We start from the raw sequence: 20,418 nt of genomic DNA, 5'->3' as shown, positions 1-20,418 counted from the left end.
GGCATTGCCGAATTTTGACTTCAGTTTCGTTGTAATTTAGTTCGTTTTTGGCTTTTAATCACCTGATGATGGCTGTGAAAGCCGAAATGGCCATAGTGTTAGTTTAAGGTTTGACGACCGAAATCTCAAAATCGGGCGAAAAAGAAAAAGTGAGTATTATCTGATACCCGACAAAGGAGGAAAATGAAACATTGCCAAATTTCCTTTGAAAAATCAAGAATTTTTTTGGAAATATTTCAATATATTATTTCCCCGATTTTTTTTTTAGAGAATTTGGTTCGTACTTTGATCTGAATAATCCGAAAATTTCAAGGAAAAAAATTCATTATTATCTTCAAAAATAAATATCTTCTGAGAGGAGATTTGGCAACATTCGAACGCACATACGATGTTTTTCCGTAGCAAGGCAATGTACCTCTATAATACGTACTTAGGTATATCTCTGTAACTCCGTAAAGTTTGGAAACATACATAGAGGTTAGGTTTGCTCGGATGAACCTGGATGGTTTAAAGTTAGAGTGTCTTAATGGGGATTAAAGATTCTGACTGGCTCGGCCTTTCGGCCCTCGGAGATTTCTCGGGCTCAAAAGGAGGGTCCGGGGGCCTACTCGAATTTTTTTTTTTTTTTTTTTTTTTTTTAAATTTAGTAATCCTAGGAGAAATTTTTGAGCTGCTTGTATAGAAAAACTGATCAAATTACCTGACATTTCGAATATAAAGATGGAATATATCGACGGCCGAATTGCGGAATCACGTATCGCCGTTTACGACGTTGCAGGCGCCCTGTCAATTTTTTCCCCTTCGGAAAACTAATCAATTTAATTTTTTTAAAAACTTCCTTGAAATATTTAATCTTTTATTTTAAATAAAAGAAACTCACTTGCACGTTTTTTATACCGGTCGGTCGCGTTACGGTCTCGTCGCGAGACAATCATCAGCGACTGATCCACCGCTGCTGCTGCTATTGAATGACTTCAGCGGGCCGATTATTGAAATTGATAGACAAAGCTATAGACAAAGAAGACATAGGGGGTATAAAGTAATCCTATTGGTTGAAATGGGTGGTTCTCATAGACTAAGGGGGAAAATGATAGACTAACTGTCGGGTCTCTCGTGGGTTGCCGTTAGTTAGTCTATTACCTACCTCCTTTGTCCATTGCAACCACCCGCTTCCACCAATAGGATCCCTCCATATCCTTTTGTCTTCTTTGTCTATTGCTTTGTCTATCAATTTCAATAATCAGCCCGCAGGTTGACATTTCCCCTTTCTCCAGCTCCCCTCCGATGATCGAGGACTTTAAGCATTGGGTTTGAAACCCCCGAAAAATCAGTGTTGAAGCTTCTGTCTTTATATCGATGGATATAAATATTTTCCCAAGCTGTTAAATGGTACTTGTTCCCTGGTAAAAATAGGCAGTAGAATCTGTGTTCCAAAATACCATAGACCTAAAGCCGGCTGTAAGATTTTCAATAGCTTTTATAGCCGGCTGCACAATTTCTTATAGCCTTTTATAGCCGATGGCGATTGAGCAACAGCCAGGCGATAAAGTGTATGCTACATGTTACTAATTACGGATGCTAGGACTTAGTGAGTTTTTGGACTACCGCTCTATTTTTGGGCCGTAGTATCTTGATTTATTTTGCGCGGAAAGCTCCGTACTTTTGAAGGATGCCTGCCATTCCTAGTATGTTGGAGCGCCTTCAATTTCGTATGATACTGGGCAATACCTCTGGTGTGAAATAGTTGCTTCAAGCGCCGTGGCACGCTGCGGCGCGGCGGGCGGGCAGAGAGTGCGAAACGCGCATTGGCGCCTACAAACCTAACAGGGATACTTCACGCCGCAATGCGTGAAGTATCCCCGTTAGGTTTGTAGGCGCTGGTGCGCGCTTATCGCTGGCAGCACGCCGCTCCGCACTGTGTTATGCTCCAATATAATCTTGCGGAGTCAGCGTTTTTCAACTCATGATTTTGAAATGTTTGCACATCCTGTATGGATTATTCTCTTTTAATTGATAAAAAAAATATGTATCAAAGGAAAATATAATTTGTGTTTTGTGGATATTATGTTGGCTCCGTATCAAACTTAATGATTTCCAAAGCACGCGAATGTCTACAAAATTTCTTATAGCCTTTTATAGCCGATGGCGATAACGTGTAGTGCCCAGCTGCATACTTTTTTATCGCTTCGTATAGCCCGGCTATATGATTTGCTCCGCTTTCTACAGCCAGCTATATGATTTTCTATTGTCCTCTTTAGCCGGCTATAAGAATTACTATGGTATTTTGAAACGCAGCTCCTATCGCCAATTTTTACCAGGGTTGTTTACTTGCTTTAAGGTCGAGAGGGGGGGGGGGATTTAATTTCGTGTTGTTTCTCCCGCGCCGAGACAGCAGATTTGTCCGTTTCTTGCTTCCTGATGCAGTTTATGTGTTCTCTACTCCTTGTGTCTACGTTCCATTTTGTTTGCCCGATATAGACTTTGTCACACTCGTTACATTCAGTTTTGTATATACCGGCTTTCTTTTGGTCGTCTATTGGCTCCTCCAAGCTTTCGGAGAACTGTCGATTCAAATTAAACTTGTTAAATGTATAAAATGCCAGGTTTATATTATATTTATTAAAAATCTTTTGAAATTCGTCACTCACTCTTGGGTGATAGTTAAAACTTCTAAAATTTTTCTTCTCTTTGTTTCGAGATGTAAGGGTTGTATAATTGACTGTAGTATTTTCATTTTTCCTAAGTAAACTATCTACAGTTTTTCTGTCGAATCCATTTTTCATGGCTATTTCATAATTTTTTTTCTTTTCTTTGTGAAAATTATCTTGACTGAGAGGAATGCTCCGGTGCCGGTTAATCATACATAAAAGTCGATAATTTATGGGATCTAGGGTTGTACCCTACACTTTTAACACAGGTGTCTGTGCTAGTGGGTTTCCTGTAAATATCGAATTTGATCTCTTTCCCCGATCTTATCACTAACGTATCCAGGAAAGGAATTTGACCATTTTCCTCCATCTCGAAAGTGAAATTTATAAACCTCTCCCTGCTGTTCAAAAAATCCAAGAGCTCTATTAGGTAGTGTTTTTTGATAACGGAAAACATGTCATCAACGAATCCGCGCCATATTTTTATTAATTGGTCTGGGGTGGTTTTGAGGATGGTGCATTCGAAATGGCTCATGAATATCTCTGCCATGAATGGTGAAACGGGGTTCCCCATTGACAGGCCTTTTATTTGGTTGTACAATGCTAGCCCCTCATCGGACCAAAATGCACACCGTACCCTTTTTTCTTTGTATGTGCCTCCAAAGTACATGATATGACTCCTTGAGGGGCGGGCAAGTTTTACTGAAATTCACGTCGTCTTCTGAAAGTGAGTTACAATTTTTACCACGAAGAGGAAGAAAATCGAGTTATCATTTTTTCCATACACGGTAGGTATGCCTATATGAGAGGCACCAGGAACGCCTTCCAAAATTATTGATGCAATCCGCACGACTCCAAAGTCAGCGGAAACTTTCCTAAAGCGTCTCATAAGATTTTCCCCGCGCAATAATCCCCTTCAAAAAAGAATGACGCAACAAGCGCGTCCTGTATGACCGCGAAAGCTTTTCAGATGAGTAGTCTTCTGGAAGAAGAATATTTTGGTATGGTAAGAAAAATATTCAATTTTTTTTTTCGTCTTCTCTTCTAATTTCCCTCACTCTCATCCCCCACTGACCCTGTTAAAAATTGGCAGTAGAATCTGTGATCCAAAATACCATAGACCTACGGCCGGCTGTAAGATTTCCAATAGCTATAGCTGGCTACACAATTTCTTATAGCCTTTTATAGCCGATGGCGATTAAGCAACTCACAGAGAGGCGATAAAGTGTATGCTAAACGTCACTAATTACGGATGCTAGGACTTAGTGAGTTTTTGGACCACTGCTCTCTTTTTGGGCCATAGTATCTTGATGTATTTTGCGAGGAAAGCTCCGCACTTTTGATGGATGCCTGCCTTTCCTAATATATTAGAGCGCCTTCAGTTTCGTATGATACTGTGCAATACCTCTAGTGTGAAATAGTTGCTTCAAGCGCCGGCGCCGTGGCACGCTGCGGTGCGGCAGGCGAGCAGCCAGCGCGAGACGCGCATTGGCGCCTACAAACCTAACAGGGATACTTCACGCGTTGCGCAATGCGTGAAGTATCCATGTTAGGTTTGTAGGCGCCAGTGCGTCGCCGCTCCGCTTTGTGTTAGGCTCTAATATTCACTCTGACGGAGTCAGAGTTATTCAACTCATGATTTTGAAATGTTTGCACATCCTGTATGGATTATTCTCGTTTTAATTGATAAAAAGAAAAAAGAAATAAAATATTTTTAAAGGAAAATATAACGTGCGTGTTTTGTAAATATTAGGGTGGTTCCGTATCAAACTTAATGATTTCCAAAGTACACGAATTTCTACACAATTTCTTATAGCCTTTCATAATCGATGGCGAAAAAGCAACAGCCAGGTGATAAAGTGTATAGGAACCATAGCCCGGCTGCATACTTTTTTATCGCTTTGTATAGCTCGGCCGTATGATTTTCTCCGCATTCTACAGCCAGCTTTATGATTTTCTGTAGCTTTCTTTAGCCGGCTATATCGCCAATTTTTACCAAGGGACAGAGGCGAAATTTTATGGAAAGCATGACGCACCCGGCACAATGCGTAAAAACAAGTGCGAAGAGAATGTGGCCTTCCACTTTGAATGGCCGTTAAGGAATACCTACTTGTACAACAAATACGGTACTGCTTCTTTGGAAGTGTACGAAGCCTCCTCGTAGTCATTGACTTTTTCTAATCTGATCCTGTACTATCAGTTCGGAAATTGGCCTTATTCTCAGTGAGCCCGAACATCTGTTTCCTAAATCTTTTTCAACAGTGTGGCAAAATGAAAATTTGAACAAACATGGAAACGAGTCGGACCTAGTCAAGTGAAGAACGATTTTTTTCATTCCATCATAAACGATGCTAAGAGCGACTGCACATGTGCTCAATTGAATGTTTCAGATTCTCCAGTGGATTTACAAGTTGGCAGAAATGCGAAAAGTAATTTCTCAGATTTATTGGTCGATTTGAAACTTCAAAAATGCTGCAAAATGCAGACGCATAATGCAGTGTCCAATCTGCAGGTTGATCCTCAGTGTGGGGAAAATGAGAGGAGAAGAAGGAAAAAAAAGTTTGAAAGTACCGACAGTGACGTGACAGTACCGTCTTTGTTGTATAAGTACTTCTTAACGGTCATTCAAAGTGGAAGGCCACATTCTCTTCGCACTTGTTTTTACGCATCGTGCCGGGTGCGTCTTGCTTTCCAAAAAATTTCGCCTCTGTTAGTGGGGGATCAGAGTGAGTTAAATGAGAAGAGAAGACGAAAAAAAAAATTTGAATATTTTTCTTACCATGCCAAAATATTCTTCTTCCAAAAGACTACTCATCTGAGAAGCTTCCGCGGTCATACAGGACGCGCTTGTTGCATCATTCATTTTTGAAGGGGATTATTTCGTAGGGAAAATCTTATGCGACGCTTTAGGAAAGTTTCCGTTGACTTCGGAGTCGTGCGGGTTGCATCAATAATTTTGGAAGGCGTTCCTGGTGCCTCTCATATAGGCATACCTACCGTGTATGGAAAAAATGATAACTCGATTTTCTTCCTCTTCGGGGTAAAAATTGTAGCTCACTTTCAGAAGACGACGTGAATTTCAGTAAAACTTGCCCGCCCCTCAAGGAGTCATATCATGTATTTTGGAGGCACGTACAAGGAAAAAAGGCATTTGCTAATTGCGATCCAAATAAGACGCATCAAAACTTGAATGTTGTCCTCATTCATTCGCATTAACCAGGGCGTACTTTTGCGAATGGATTAAAGTTTTTATTTAATTTTTTTCGTTTTCATTTATTATTATTTATTATTTTATTTTTATTTTTTGATGCTGCGTCACAGAGGATGGTATCTAATATGCTCACTAAAGCCATTTTTTCCTCCAAACTGGCTCGGAGATGTCGCTCGGCGCAGCCCTACGCCGTACAATGGATCGAATCAATAGGAGAGGTTGGACAAAATTTGGAAATTTTAAAAGCTCATAACTCCATTTAAACCCAATTGTGAGGCTCTAGTCAAAGTGGTGTGGCAGAAAGGTTACGTTGATTTTTTCGTGGATTATTATTCCAAAGACACCCCTTGATATCTAAAATGTGACGAAATAAACATTAAAATTTGCAATTTTAGCCAAAAATTTCATGTCCGACCTTTCTAATGGACCACTAGACAAGGTACGAATTTCAGCATTCTGATACATGATTCGTAACTAAAATTTCACGTAGAATACGACGCGCACAACGAAAATTACCGAATTCAACTCCTTCCAAAGATATTTAACGATTCTTGATACGTGAATTCAAACCAGCCGCTCATGAAAACTCAATTCTCTACGAGATTCACATCGCGCGCTGAGTGTTATTATGACAGTCACCTCAATCTTGATGCTTTGACTCAGCTAAAGCAAATTGCTTACCTATAGTTTGAACAACACATGGTGGGAAATGAACATTGCTCGATTGAGAAGCTTTCTGAAACCGTTGTAGTGAGCGATTTGACTCACGTAGAGCTTTGAGTTTCTTGAGAGCGGGCAGTTCAAATTCCTCGTAACCAATGTGAAATAAAAACGATAATATCTTCGTTAGGAGTTAGTTTCAGTAATTTTCGTTGCGCGAATCGTGTTTTACGTGAAATTCTGGTTAAGAAGCATGTATCAGATTGCTTAAATTCGTACCTTGTCTAGTGGTCCATTGACTCGATCCTCTGTGCGCCGGTTGCCATTTTGATTGCGTGGACTGTATCGAAGTTCGCCCGCCTGGGGGAAAAATCGGCTTCACGTTGCGGTTTTCCAGAGACAGCTATCGATAATTATTTGGAAAACCATCTCAACTTATGGAATAAGAAAAAAACAATTGCGTATAGAAGAATTTATCGATGGTTGTTTTTCTTAGTCTACTTTCACATGGAGGGTATGGATTCGATCGACATGAATCGATCGAAAAATGAAAACGTAAATCAATCGACATGAATCGATCGAAACCGATTCGATCGACAAATTATTAAAAAACCGGTGTCAATTCGATCGACATGAATGGATCGAAAAGTGACAACGTGAATCGATCGACATGAATCGATCGACACTGATTCGATCGACAAATTATTAAAAAACTGGTGTCGATTCCGTCGACATGAGCGGATCGAAAAATGAAAACGTGAGTCCATCAACGTGAATCAATCGACACCGATTCCATCGACAAAAATCGATCGATTTACGGTCTTATCGATCCACTTACGGGTTATTTTGATCCATTTACGGGTTTGTCGATCGATTTACGGCTTTTGTCGATCCATTCACGGATCCGTCGATCCATTCACGGCTTTTGTCGATCGATTCATCGGTTTGTCGATCGATTCACGGTTGTCGATCGAATTGGTGTCAATCGATTCACGTCAATCGATTCACGTTCTCATTGTTCGATCCAGTCATGTCGATCGAATCGACACGGGTGTTTTTTAAATTAACTGTCGATCGAATCGGTGTCGATTGATTCATGTCGATCGATTCACGTTTTCATTTTTCGATCGATTCATGTCGGTCGAATCGACATCGGTTTTTTAATAATTTGTTGATCGAATCAGTGTCGATCGATTCATGTCGATCGAATCCATACCCTTCTTTTTTGGGGGGGGGGGGGGGGGTAGGTATTAAGGACAAGGGGGTGCACTCTTTGGTCTCTCCGCGGCCTCGATACGCTACCTGCACCTCGAACATCAAATAATAAATAAACTCATCGTAAATTAAGTTCAATTATATATTTCCAACAATTGTAAGATTCCTCTATATAGTTTTCTTGCACGTGAATAGAAATACTTGTTTTTCCTCAGTGGGGAGAGCGTGATTGAATCGATGACCATCCTTGCTAGATAGCCTTCCTGGTGCTGTAGAGAATTTCTCCACGTGAAGAACAAATTCAGGCTTTGAACGAATACGCCCAGAGCCCTATTCCGCATTTTCCTCTCTTGATGTAAATATGACCCTGTCGGAAGGAATTCAATCAATGTTTGTGTCTCATCAAATGCACGCCACAAAGGGATTCATCTGCCGGGATAGCGAAGAGAGCCGAAAATCTCAAATGCTCGAAATCGAGATTCCTACAAAATTCTTCCAATCTCTTATATGGATGAAATCACTGAAGTAGCTAAAACAGCACAATTTGTCTCGTTTGTATAAAAACGAGACGTATGAGAGAGTTGTTTGTTTGTGCAGAAAAATGCACGTTGTTTCGCTTCCAGGACTTTATGTCCACCTACCTTTCGTCCATTAAATAAATGTCCACCGCTATTTATGTCCACTAAACATTAAGTCCAGTCTATATTAAGTCCACATGATTTAATGTCCAACTATGAATATGTCCAAAATTGTTCAAATTGTGGACATGTTATGTCCATATTTTTTCTTCTCATTTAAATGACAGGAACCACCTCAAAAATAAATGCATACTACTACTACCTTCATTCTTAAAAACATTTCATTCATGAATCAAGTCATGATAGAGAACAGACTCTAAGAGCAGATAAAAACATATCGACGGTGAAACTACCAAACCACGTATCTCGGTTTGCGACGTCGCAGACTTCCTGTCATACTTTATTTTTTAAAAGAAAAACTACTTAACATCCAGTCTTGAAAATTTCTGTGATTTTTCCTCTTTGTGTGGAGACAATTCTGTGAAAATTTCAAGGAATGATATTGATTTGGTCTACTTCTAAAAAATAAAATGTGAGCGTAGATTTTTAAACACCGCAAACGAGATACGTGGTTTGGTAGTTTCACCGTCGATATGTTCATGTGTACATTGTACGGATATGATAAGATGAAGACCGAAGCGGGAGCCTAGGAAACGCTCCAATGCCAAATTAAACATTTTTCAGTAACAGATGCAGTCAAAATTGAAAGTCCTCTTTGACTAGTTATTTCGTGCGCGCCCTCAATCTTGTAGGATACTGTGCAACGCCTCTGACGCGAAATAGTTGCTTAAAGCGTTACGGCGCGGCAGGCAGCCAGCGTGACACGCGCATAGGCGCCTACAAACCTAACGGGATACTTCACGCGTTGCGCAATGCGTGAAGTATCCCGTTAGGTTTGTAGGCGCCAGTGCGCGTTCTGCGCTGCTAACACGCCGCTCCGATCTGTGTTAGGCTCTAATATTTAAACTCGCGGAGTATTAATCGATCATTTATGCCTTGGCACTGAGACAGGTCCTCTCAGGAACTACATTGATTAAACATCACAAGATAACTGAAATACAATGCGCACTGACAAAGGATATCTTTTTCGCCTTTGCAGCCATTTGATTTGGTTTTTTTTTATAAAGAATGAATGTAGCGTAATGCCTCGAATCAGATATTCTCGCTAAAAGCAGTTTGGCTACATAGACCCATCATCGACTTAAAGTCTTACCTTTTCTGTCCCCCACTTTGTACCCCAGCTGTTCCGTATGAGCCAGGAATCTGAAATGCAGAAAAATAACATACAAAGTGAAGACGTCAAAAAAATGAGTAAATGCATGGAAAATTGCATTACCTACTATCATTAAAGCAAAGAAGATTATGCCCAATGGGGGAGGGGGGACTCCTGAGGATTCTAGAATTTAAACATTTTTAAACCGGTAAAAGGAGGAGGTTTCAAAATCCCAAAAGATCTATTAGTGCTGGGCTAGGATGGGGAAGATAAACAAATAAATGAAGTGAGGCAACCAAACTTTTTGTTATAGTTTCTTGTATTAATTATTATTCAGTTATATTTACAAATATCGACGGTGAAACTACCAAACCACGTATCTCGGTTTGCGACGTCGCAGACTTCCTGTCATACTTTATTTTTTAAATGAAAAACTACTTAACGTCCAGTCTTGAAAATTTCTGTGATTTTTCCTCTTCGTGCGGAGAAAATTCTGTGAAAATTTCAAGGAATGATATTGATTTGGTCTACTTCAAAAAAATAAAATGCGAGCGTAGATTTTTAAACACCGCAACGAGATACGTGGTTTGGTAGTTTCACCGTCGATATGTAAAACTGTCGTGCTGGGTCATTCTACCGCGACCACGCGGGTTTTCCGCTGGTAAATTCGGCAACATCGCGTTTTAATTTGCAAAGCGGTAAAAATCACGAGTTTTTCGTAAAACCGCGGCAATTTATACGTACGGAGCCATACAAAAGTATTTATTCGTAATTTCTGAGGGAAAAGGAGTTTTTAAAATGGGAGGGTCAACTTGAAAAATGAGAAGGCAATGATCTTTCTGTATCCCTGCGCCTCAATACAGTCGAGAGGAATACAGATAAATTATAGGATCTTGAAAAAGGTTGCCCAAATGTTCGTAAAAGAGGAATAAAGTTGTTTTCCCCATAAAATAAGCGCGATAAGAAGACACGACGGTAACAAATGAGAATGAATGGGTCATCGGGCGCACATGAGTCTGTAACAAATCAGTCGGAGGAAAATGAATATTTTTCTTAGAAACTGCCTATTAGTAGGAACATTAGACTTTTCAGTTTTCATTTTCGGCCTTAAGGTGATTCGACGGATGCCGTTTTTTGTGTCAGAGCGACGTGCGATATATCGCATCAATTCGTTCATAATATCAGCTCAGCTACTTGTCATTTTTTTCGAATTTTGAGATCATACTTCTCTTGTCACGAGACTAAAGAATTCATGTACCAAATTTGACAGAGAAATTCAACGTATTAAAGACAAGGTTTTTCCTCTAAAAAAACCCTGCCTTTAATACGTGGACTTTCTTTGTCAAATTTGGTACATGAATTATTTGATATCATGACAACAGAAGTGCGATCTTGAAATTCGAAAAAAATGACAAGTAGCTGATATTATGGAACGAAATGCGATACATCGCACGTCGCTCTGACACAAACAATGGCAACCGTCGAATCACCTTAAAGCGGTGGCGGCCAAAATGTCAAATGACGACATATCGATGGTGAAACTACCGGACCACGTGTCTCGGTTTGCGACGTTGCAGACTTCCTGTCATACTTAATTTTTTAAAGGAAAAAATACTCTACGTCAATTCTTTAGAACTTCTATGATTTTTCCTCTTTACGCGATGAAAACTCGGTAAAAACTTCAATGAATGACATTGGTTTGTTCTCCTTCGAAAAAATAAAATGGAAGCGGAGATTTTTAGACACCGCAAACGAGATACGGGGTCTGGTATAGTTTCACCGTCGATATTCTATAGTACGAGGGTCATCCAAAAAGTAAGTTTCCCTACCTTGTATCTTCCAAACGAACAGAGATAAATCAAATCGGTAAAAAGGCACATATTAGGCATACTCTAAGCTTTAAAATAAGCTCAAGTTTTTGAAAATCGGTCAAGGGGTTCGCGAGTAAACTTAATTTTACTGAAACAACCTCCTGTCGCCGCGTGCCCACCGCCGGGGTTAGGATACGCGGAGAGTCGATTATAGAAGACTCGGGTTATCGCCTCTATACATCACATCAACAAGAAATTTTAAAGTTTTCATTGAGTAACTACCTTACTAGTAGTTAGTAGTAGTTACCTTACTTTTTGACGTAGTCTCCACATCTTCTTTGACATTTTTGGTATCATTACAGCAGCTTCTTGACGCCCTCCGCGTAGAAGATCTCGTCTTGGCTCCGAAATTAGTCATTGACAGCGATCTGCACTCCCAAATCAGTTGCTTTGCGTAGGGAAATTTTTCCCCAATCCTTCAAACTTTCGTACTTTAGCTTCATGTGACTTTCATTTGTTCTCGAGCGGAAAAATTTCCACGATGGAAGCGATTTTCAACCGATTCAGAGGTGCAGATCGCTGTCAATGACTGGTTTCAGAGTCAAGGCGAAAGCTTCTACGCGGAAGGCATCAAGAACCTGCTATGATGATACCAGAAATATCAAAAAAGATGTGGAGACTATGTCAAAAAGTAAGGTAAGGCCGACTCAATGAAAACATTAAAATTCCTTGTTGATGTGATGTATAGGCTATAACCCGAGTCTTCTATAATCGACTCTCCGCGCATCCTGACCCCGGAGGTAGGCACGCGGCGACAGGAGGTTGTCACAGTAAAATTAAGTTTACTCGCGAACCCCTTAACCGATTTTCAAAAACTTGAGCTTGTTTTAAGGCTTAGAGTATGCCTAATATGTGCCTTTTTACCGATTTGATTTATCTCTTTTTGTTCGAAAGATACAAGGTAGGGAAACTTACTTTTTGGATGACCCTCGTAGAATGCCGGAAGTTCAGATATAGTACATCCCACGGTTTCGGCCCATTTGGATGTTTTTATCAGTAATGGTTCAGTTACACGATCAAATTGAGCCGTCAAATCGAAGCTCTGATTGGTGTAAAAAGACCTGAGGTGAGGATGTGACCAATGAGAGGCCCAATTTGATGGCTCAATTTGATCGTGTAGCTGGACCATGATGAATACACATTCGCACTTCGCCACACGGGCCACCGCGGTAGATGACGTCATGCGCCGTGCTTTTTGTCAGGCAGTATCCCCGATAATATTGGAGGGGATAGCTTGGTACTAGGGAAGATCTTATCATTTTTTGCTGAAATCTAAAATCATCGAAACAGTAAGACCTGCCACCGTGTAACTGTTTTTTGGGAAAATAGCAAAAAATAGTAAAAAAGACGAATTTTTTAAAACTTCAAATCTTTGGCAAAAAAGCAGCGTTGTGCCTCACTTGTGCTCGACCGGGCCTCTAAAATTCGAATTTCTAGTTCCAGCACTTGTAAAAGTTTTCTGACAGATTGAATCTTGAGAAAAACGAAAAAATGTCCAAAAATAGGGAAATCTGCAATAAAGGTAAAATAGCTAAAACATGCTCTAGCTCGAAAATGTCTCATGCCCGATGATTATAGTAACAGTGTAGATGATTATGGTAACAGTACATTTAATAAAAATATCAAATGATAACTTCATGAGCCACAAGGTGAGCACTATCGCGTAGAGTGAATTGAACTTCCCGTAAATAAAAAATCAAGACGACGGTTCCAACGTTATGACGTTGGAGAGCGTTCACCGTAACACCTCGTCAATTTATTCGTTTTTTTTTATTTTTTTTTTTTTATTTTTTTTTTTTTTTAAAAAAATGAATGTTAGCGCTTATAAGACTGTGGGAATACTTAATGCAGTGCGTCAAACACCGTCCCGTCGGCGATTGGCGACGGGAAAAAGAAAATATTACACTTCAAATTCACAAATTCTCTTATGATCACCAACAACGCATTGTAATTCTAATTTACAGTAGTTCGATCTAGCGGGGGGGGGGGGGGGGGAATCTCCGATGTTAAAATGTAAAAGTTGTTTTGCGCGGACAGAAGAGAGCGCTGCAAGACGCTGTTGAGCTAGACGTGGAGCGTAACCTAGGAAACATACATAATAGGACAATAGGACATACATAAGGAATGTCTTGTCATCATAGAGTAAAACATAGGGGTCATGTTGTAAAGGGGTACTTGGTACCCAACAATTTTTTCAGATCTCCGACGACTAAAAATTTGAACGATGCTCGAAAGAGTCATTAAATAAAAGTACGTTGCAGAATTTTAAATCGTAAAGATATTAATTTCTCAAAGACAAGCCTACAGGCATTACGTAAAGTGGACAAAATAGGAGAAAAAAGGTAGAAATGGTACATAAATAAAACTGAGAAACTAGGCATTGCTTCCCGCCACGAAAAATGGCGCCGATTCCCATAGAGCAGTGCGGGCCTTTACCAATGGATCCATTAGTAACATACCCGCTGCAAAACGGCCGGAAAGAGCGTACACACTACTAACGTGGTGAACACTCAATAAAAAAGAAGTTTACTTTCCTCAATTACGGGGAGTAATTGCCGAGCAGATTTAAGTTTCGTTCCCTCGGAAAAGATTGCAGGATTCGAGAAACTGGCCTATTGGTAGTGCCGATCGAGAACTTTAAAAAGATAGCATTTTAATCAGATGCTTACCTCCGCACAGTCCAATGATAACCACTCCATGGTTTAGTCCATCTGCAGGGCATGATTTAGGGTTTAGAACACCGCCGATGTACCACTACAAACGGAAAGCAAGAGGAAAAATAAAACGCGCTGTAGCGAGCCTAGAACAGCTGGTATAATCTCTAGGAATAAAAATAAAAATCAGTAAAGTAAACTACTGCCTATACAAAAAGTGAAAGTTCCTGATTGCATTCGAAGAAATTCGGACTACATACATATAGAACATCATAAATGAACAATGCCACGTTGGCGTAGTCTTAAGACGCAATTAGGTTTGTTTTTTTTGGGAAATGCACAAGGTCTTTTTGTGTATGCACATACAAAACGTTGGAAATGGTACTTTGAGCTTTCGGTCCTAGAAAATTGGACTACATTTTGCAATTTGGAACTATAAATTCCAACCTGGGCCAGATGGCATCGGAAATGAATTCGTTAAATATGGTGGAAAAGTCCTAGCTGTGTGGATGCGTCGTCTGTTCCAAAAAATTTTGGAAGAAAAGAAAATGCCGGAAGACTGGAAGGATAGTTTCACAATTCCCATCTTCAAGAAAGGTGACAAATTTGTACCTGAAAATTATCGCGGTATTACGCTCCTAAACACGTGCTCCAAGCTATTTACATCCGTTCTCATAGATATTTTGGAGCAGATTGTGCATATGGCCGAGGAACAACAAGGGTTTAGAAAAAACAGAGGCACCAACAATGCCATATTCATGGTACGACAATTGGCAGAGAAATCCATCGAGTTCAACAAGCCTTCATTTTTATGTTTTGTGGATTTGGAGAAGGCATTCGACCGCGTACGGAGAACAGAATTGTCTTTAAATGTGCCCACTCAATTCAGATTTTGAAAATAGGACCCAGGTTTTTTTTACATTAGACGAGACCAAAAAGCTTAGAAAGGGGGGCGAAATTTGAAATTCCCGCCGCTGAAAAATGGCGGGAATTTCAAATTTAGCGGAAAATTGAAGTAATCGAGAAATGTTGAATCTTGCTCTGTTAGTAGAGTAAGTGAATCGTATTCAAAAGCGACAAACCGCTCCGTTCTATTTCGTTTCAGTCTTGGCGTGAAGTTTGAAATAAATGACGATTTTTTCATACGAATCTTCTTGGTCCAATCGCTCCCGGCCATGGGGGGATTGGGCAAATGAGAGTCGGGTATGAAAATCTCTTCATTTTTCTTTGGTCGTTCTTTTTTCGAAGCGGGCCTAAGAGAGCGCGAAGCGAAAAGGATGGTTTAAGTGTTTGCAAAAAGTCAAGGAATTTATTTTACTGATCTGGTCATATTTATTGATTTTTTTATTCAGTCACCTGCTATTTACTTTATTCATACTTTAACGGCCGTCAACCGAAGAGGTGTAGATTTCTTTTACACCATAAACATCTTCGGATTGAATTCCAAGTACTATTGTATGATAATCATATATGTGAATTATATGGACGGTACTTACTTGAAAATCGTCATTAGCATTCATCGCAATGACAAGAGGACTGGTTGGAAGAGCGGCGATCAATTTTGAATCACTACCTGAAACGTCTTTGTAAGATTTCAGTTTTTCTATCACCGTGAATTTAGACTTGCAAGTGCCATTCGCAGCTTTGTACGGATATTCTTTTTCAGAGGTCAAACCTGGGTCCTGCATTACTTTGAAAGCCGCTTCAAATTCGCCACCTTCACACATGTCGCTTTCCTTTGTACAATCTACCAATTCTACGAAGAGAGCAGAAATCAACCGATCAGAGGACTTAGCCTTTTTAAATTCGCTGCAATGGACCCCTAGACAAGGTACGAATTTCAGCATTCTGATACATACTTCTTAACCAAAATTTCACGTAAAACACGATGCGCACAACGAAAATTACCGAAATCAACTCCATACGAAGATATTTAATGATTCTTGATGCGTGAATTCAAACCACCCGCTCATGAAAACTCAATGCTCTCCGTGATTCACATCGCGCGCTAAACAATTATCATGACAGTCTCTGCGATATAAAAATCTGGCAACCTCAATCTTGACGCTTCGGCTCAGCTATAGCAAATTGCTTATTGTTTGAAAAACACGTGGTGGGAAATGAACATTGCTCGATTGAGAAGCTTGCTGAAACTTTTGTAGTGCGCGATTTGACTCACGTAGAGCTTTGAGTTTCTTGTCAGCGGGCAGTTCAAATTCCTCGTAATCAATATAAAATTAAAATGTTAATATCATCGTTAGGAGTTGGTTTCAGTAATTTTAGTTGCGCAAATCGTGTTCTACGTGTAATTCTGGTTAAGAAACATGTATCAGAATGCTTAAATTCGTACCTTGTCTAGTGGTCCATTGTTAGTGTGCTGTGTTCGTGTCGTGTGAGGATGAGAGAAATGAACGGAAACAACGGATCTCGTACGAACAAACAAATGTACATATCGATAAATGTACAAAAGCACTAGTGAGAGTGGCACTAAATCTAACCGTTGTGCGGGGGCGTCGCATGGTGGCCCAAGCGATGGCCGGAATCAGAGTGTCCTGGTTGCTCTGGCCAAGGGGATGATCATCATGAAGAGAAAGGCGGCGAAGAAAAAGGTAGGGAAAGAATGCGAAGAAAAAGGCAAGGAACAATCCGTGCCAGGCTGACGGTTGTTCGCAAGGTCCCGAAGTCGTGGACACGGGTGCCACCTGGTGCGGGGTTAAAAAGGTAAAAAGGTGCTGAAAGGAAAAGATAAAAGATGAGAAGGTGAGACAGGCGCTAGGCTAATGAATAGAGATAGATATGAGACGGAAACATGGCATGGCATCGTACTAAGGTATAGGTGGGAACACTACACAATTCTAAAAAATTACATTGGATTAAGTTTGTTCAAAGCCTTTGTAAGAATTTTTGTAGAAACCACCGATATCTACTAAATTTTTTCCCATAGGTCATGCAAATTCCCATTGCAGTAAGGAAAATAATGCAATTTCTCCGTTTAGCACACTGTAAATCCAATAGTCTCTGAAGCGTTGTCCAAACTATGCGGAAACGTTCTAGACCCAACGTCTTTTGATTCCCCTTTAAAAACTTTATTTTCAGTAGGGGCTGGGAGGAGAATCCGTAGTATGCCCTGTCTTCCTTTTCTAAACTAGGTACATTAGTTACATCACTTACATCATTACGGCTTTTTATAAAACGCCGAGTCTCAAACGTTCAATGTTCTTGGGACATCATACAGTTCCTCATAAGCCGATTCAACTTATGAAAGTTCTTAGGAGCCAGATTTTTTCAAACTCATCCTCCGAGCTCTGATCCTAAAGTTCAATCCATCCCTCACCAAGAGACATGTTTTTCCCCTTTCTTCATTCTTTTTTGAATTCCCAAATTGGACTCCGTTTGCACGAATACGTCTGAGTCCAGATTTAAAATTGAGGTTTGTGGAAGAAATCATTTCGGTACCAGTTATAATGTCTAACCATCATTCAATTTACCTTGTTTTGACAGCTTTTCCGTTTTCCCCGATTTAGAAAGCAACACCTCGAACGCGCCAACCGATGAAAATGCCCAACAGGACCCACATTTTCCCTGCAAAAAATTATAAAAGTATACGCATTTGCATGGGGAAACTATTGCCACACACTTCCTCCCTAAAGTGAGCCAGACGTAGTGGTTTTTTATTGCAACTACATTGTACATATTGTAATGTAGTACAGTCAGGACTTTTATTCCAACTGCAATCCTGTGATCCACTGCCACTTTTAGCCTTGAAGAAAACAAGAGCATGGGCTGCATTGAAACACTTCAATACTGCGCGGTGTTGCCTTTTACTGACATGTTTTAATGCGATCAATGGAGATGTTGCATGTGCGAGGGATTTGCGATTTGACCATTGTTTCTTACGTAAAAGTTTGCGAGAAACATGATGGTGCCACTGCTTTTCTCTGAAATAATCTCCCAAACTCAAAAAAAGCTCCCAAAGTGAGGCCAAAATGGAGGGGATATCCCACCCTACCCTGAGAGTCCACCTCTACATCAAGACAAACTCTCCATGCAAAGATAGGGAGCAAATACATTAGTAGTGATGCCGTGTTTTCAGTTTTGGAGTCCTCAAATGAAGTGGCAACCCTGCTACTGTATTTGCTCCCTATCTTTGCATGGAGAATTTATTTGATGTAGAGGTGGACTCTCAGGGTAGGGTGGGATATCCCCTCCATTTTAGCCTCATTTTGAGAGCTTTTTTTGAGATTGGGAGATGATTTCAGAGAAAACCAGTGGCACCATCGTGTTTCTCGCGAACTTTAACATAGGAATCGATGGTCCAATCGTAAATCCCTCACACATACAACATCTCCATTCTGTAACACTAGTATCGTTGTGTTGCAGTATAGTAGGAATAAATAGGTGTTACAAACTCCCACTCAATAATTTCACTCACTTGGAGGTCCAAATATCTCAGTGGCGTGGCGTGAATAATCGATATCGATATCTCGCCATTTGAAGCTATAGTAAAGAATCGATTACTAAGGTGTTCGCTGCGAACACCCTGATAATCGATCTTTTTTCATGGGTTTAAATGGCATAACAATCGATGTATCGCAATTCACGCCACGCCACTGAAATATCTGTATCACCCGTTGCCAACCTATCCAACTTTTCTACTCTGCGTTAGTCTCTGAATCCCGACAATGGTAAACTGTTCAGAATATAGCTGGATTTTTAGTATACTAATGATGATATGACAAACAACGGTGAAGAAAAGGATGATACATTCCGGATTTTGTGGGGGTTTTTTTTTTTTCTTTTCTTTCTTTCTTTAAAAAAAAGTAGAGGGTTAAGTATAGCTGGCAATGACCCTCCCTGCCCTCCTTGTATAGCAGCATGACGTCCCTCCTCCCCTCTAGAGCCTTAAGTAATTGATGAACGCTCCCTAACTCATCCATACTAACCGACTAAGAAATGCGTACAATTTCAGGAAGATTGCATAGATAGGAGTGAATTTCAGACCTTTCATATGCGCTAATAGTGAAATCCGTATTCAATCAATGGAACTATAGCAATTGACAAAGGTTCATACACCCATTTTCCTCAGCACGGTAGCATATATGAATATTTGCTTTGGAATCGGGCAGGAAAACCTTCGTGATGGCGAATTGCACACGTAAATTGTTTTACGTATGGTTTTTTTAGTCGCAAATGGTTTCCAAGGCGAAAAAAGGTGTTGCTTTGTTCGGAAAATGACTTGATTTTCAAGAAAACTCGAAAATATTTTCCGTTTAATTTTCCAGAGAATTGTTTCTTGCACTTAAATCTAACTATCGGAAAATCGCAGGAGAAAATATTCATAATTCTCCTCAAAAATAAAAATTTCATTGGACGACATTTGGTAACTCTTGAGAGTTCAAACGCCGCACAGTGGATCGAGTCAGTAGGAGAGGTCGGACAAAATTTCGAAACTTTAAAAGCTTATAACTCCGTTTATACAAAGCTTTGAGGTTCTCAAAGGGTCTTATTGGTTTCCTTGTAAAATTTTCTTCTAGAGGCAATCCTTAAAATTTAAAATGCGACGATATAAACATGAAAATTTGTATTTCTGCACTGGAAAAAAAAGTAGCTTGGATCAAGCATGATGATTCTTGAATTTGCCGCCAAGAATTTTTTTTATCTTGCTTTAAGCTGACTTTTTCTTGATACAAGAAAAAAAATGTTCGGGTTAAGCGAAAAAGTAGCTTATATTAACCAGAAACATTCTGATTTAAGAAGAAATACTTCTTGGCGGCAAATTTAAGATTATTTTTTTTCCAGTGTGGTCAATAATTTTATGTCCTCGATCCAATGCGGCGTTTTCCCTAGCACCGCAGTATAGGCTTTAGGTTACCTGATTATCGACCGACGGGTACTTGGGACTGATCTTGCGCCAGTCGATCGTACATGCCTGAGGTGGAGGGCCTTTGGTGGGTGGCGGGTAGGTCGTTGTGGTAGTGGTCGTCGTGGTAGTCTTCTTGTTGCGTTCGAGCAATCCAAATCCTCCCTCTCTGCCCTCCCACTCTTCCTCATCCTCCTCCTCTTCTTCATGATCAAGTTTTAATCTCGTCAAAAAGTTCTCTCGCGCGTCTTCGGGCATCCGGTAAGAAAGGTACGTCGCCCTGAACTCTTCTCCTGTCCACAACCAAAAACTCCGCTTTACACAATGGATCGTGTTCGATACATCAAAGAGGTGAGATCGATATGATATCGATATGTCGCGGGCAAATGGTGAAATCAGGCATTTTGTCAAATTTTAACGGTCTACAAAATGTTGTGAATTAATGGCGAAGAGCACACGATTTTTCACTTTTTTTTTAGAAATAACTCATCAAACCTACGAACTCTTG

The 20,418-nt window shown here is 40.2% G+C and overlaps 1 protein-coding gene across 2 annotated transcripts in view; it reads right to left on the bottom strand.

The window, feature by feature from the left end:
* The window catches only part of LOC109036796 (protein Wnt-5b), a 135,804-nt gene that overhangs the window by 106,651 nt on the left and 8,735 nt on the right, over window positions 1–20,418 (bottom strand). The window contains exons 4-8 of one of the 2 annotated variants that reach the window (XM_072301220.1): window positions 19,923–20,203; window positions 17,539–17,632; window positions 15,547–15,806; window positions 14,066–14,150; window positions 9,526–9,575 (exon numbers count right to left, since the gene is read on the bottom strand). In XM_072301220.1, the coding sequence (XP_072157321.1) occupies window positions 9,526–9,575; window positions 14,066–14,150; window positions 15,547–15,806; window positions 17,539–17,632; window positions 19,923–20,203 (770 nt within the window). The remainder of the gene's footprint in view (window positions 1–9,525; window positions 9,576–14,065; window positions 14,151–15,546; window positions 15,807–17,538; window positions 17,633–19,922; window positions 20,204–20,418) is intronic. The other variant, XM_072301221.1, reaches the window with a different exon arrangement.

The sequence above is a fragment of the Bemisia tabaci genome, chromosome 6 (genome assembly GCF_918797505.1).
Source record: "Bemisia tabaci chromosome 6, PGI_BMITA_v3".
NCBI lineage: Eukaryota > Metazoa > Arthropoda > Insecta > Hemiptera > Aleyrodidae > Bemisia > Bemisia tabaci.
Note: the sequence above shows the minus strand (reverse complement) of the source record. Positions and strands in the feature narration are given on the sequence as shown.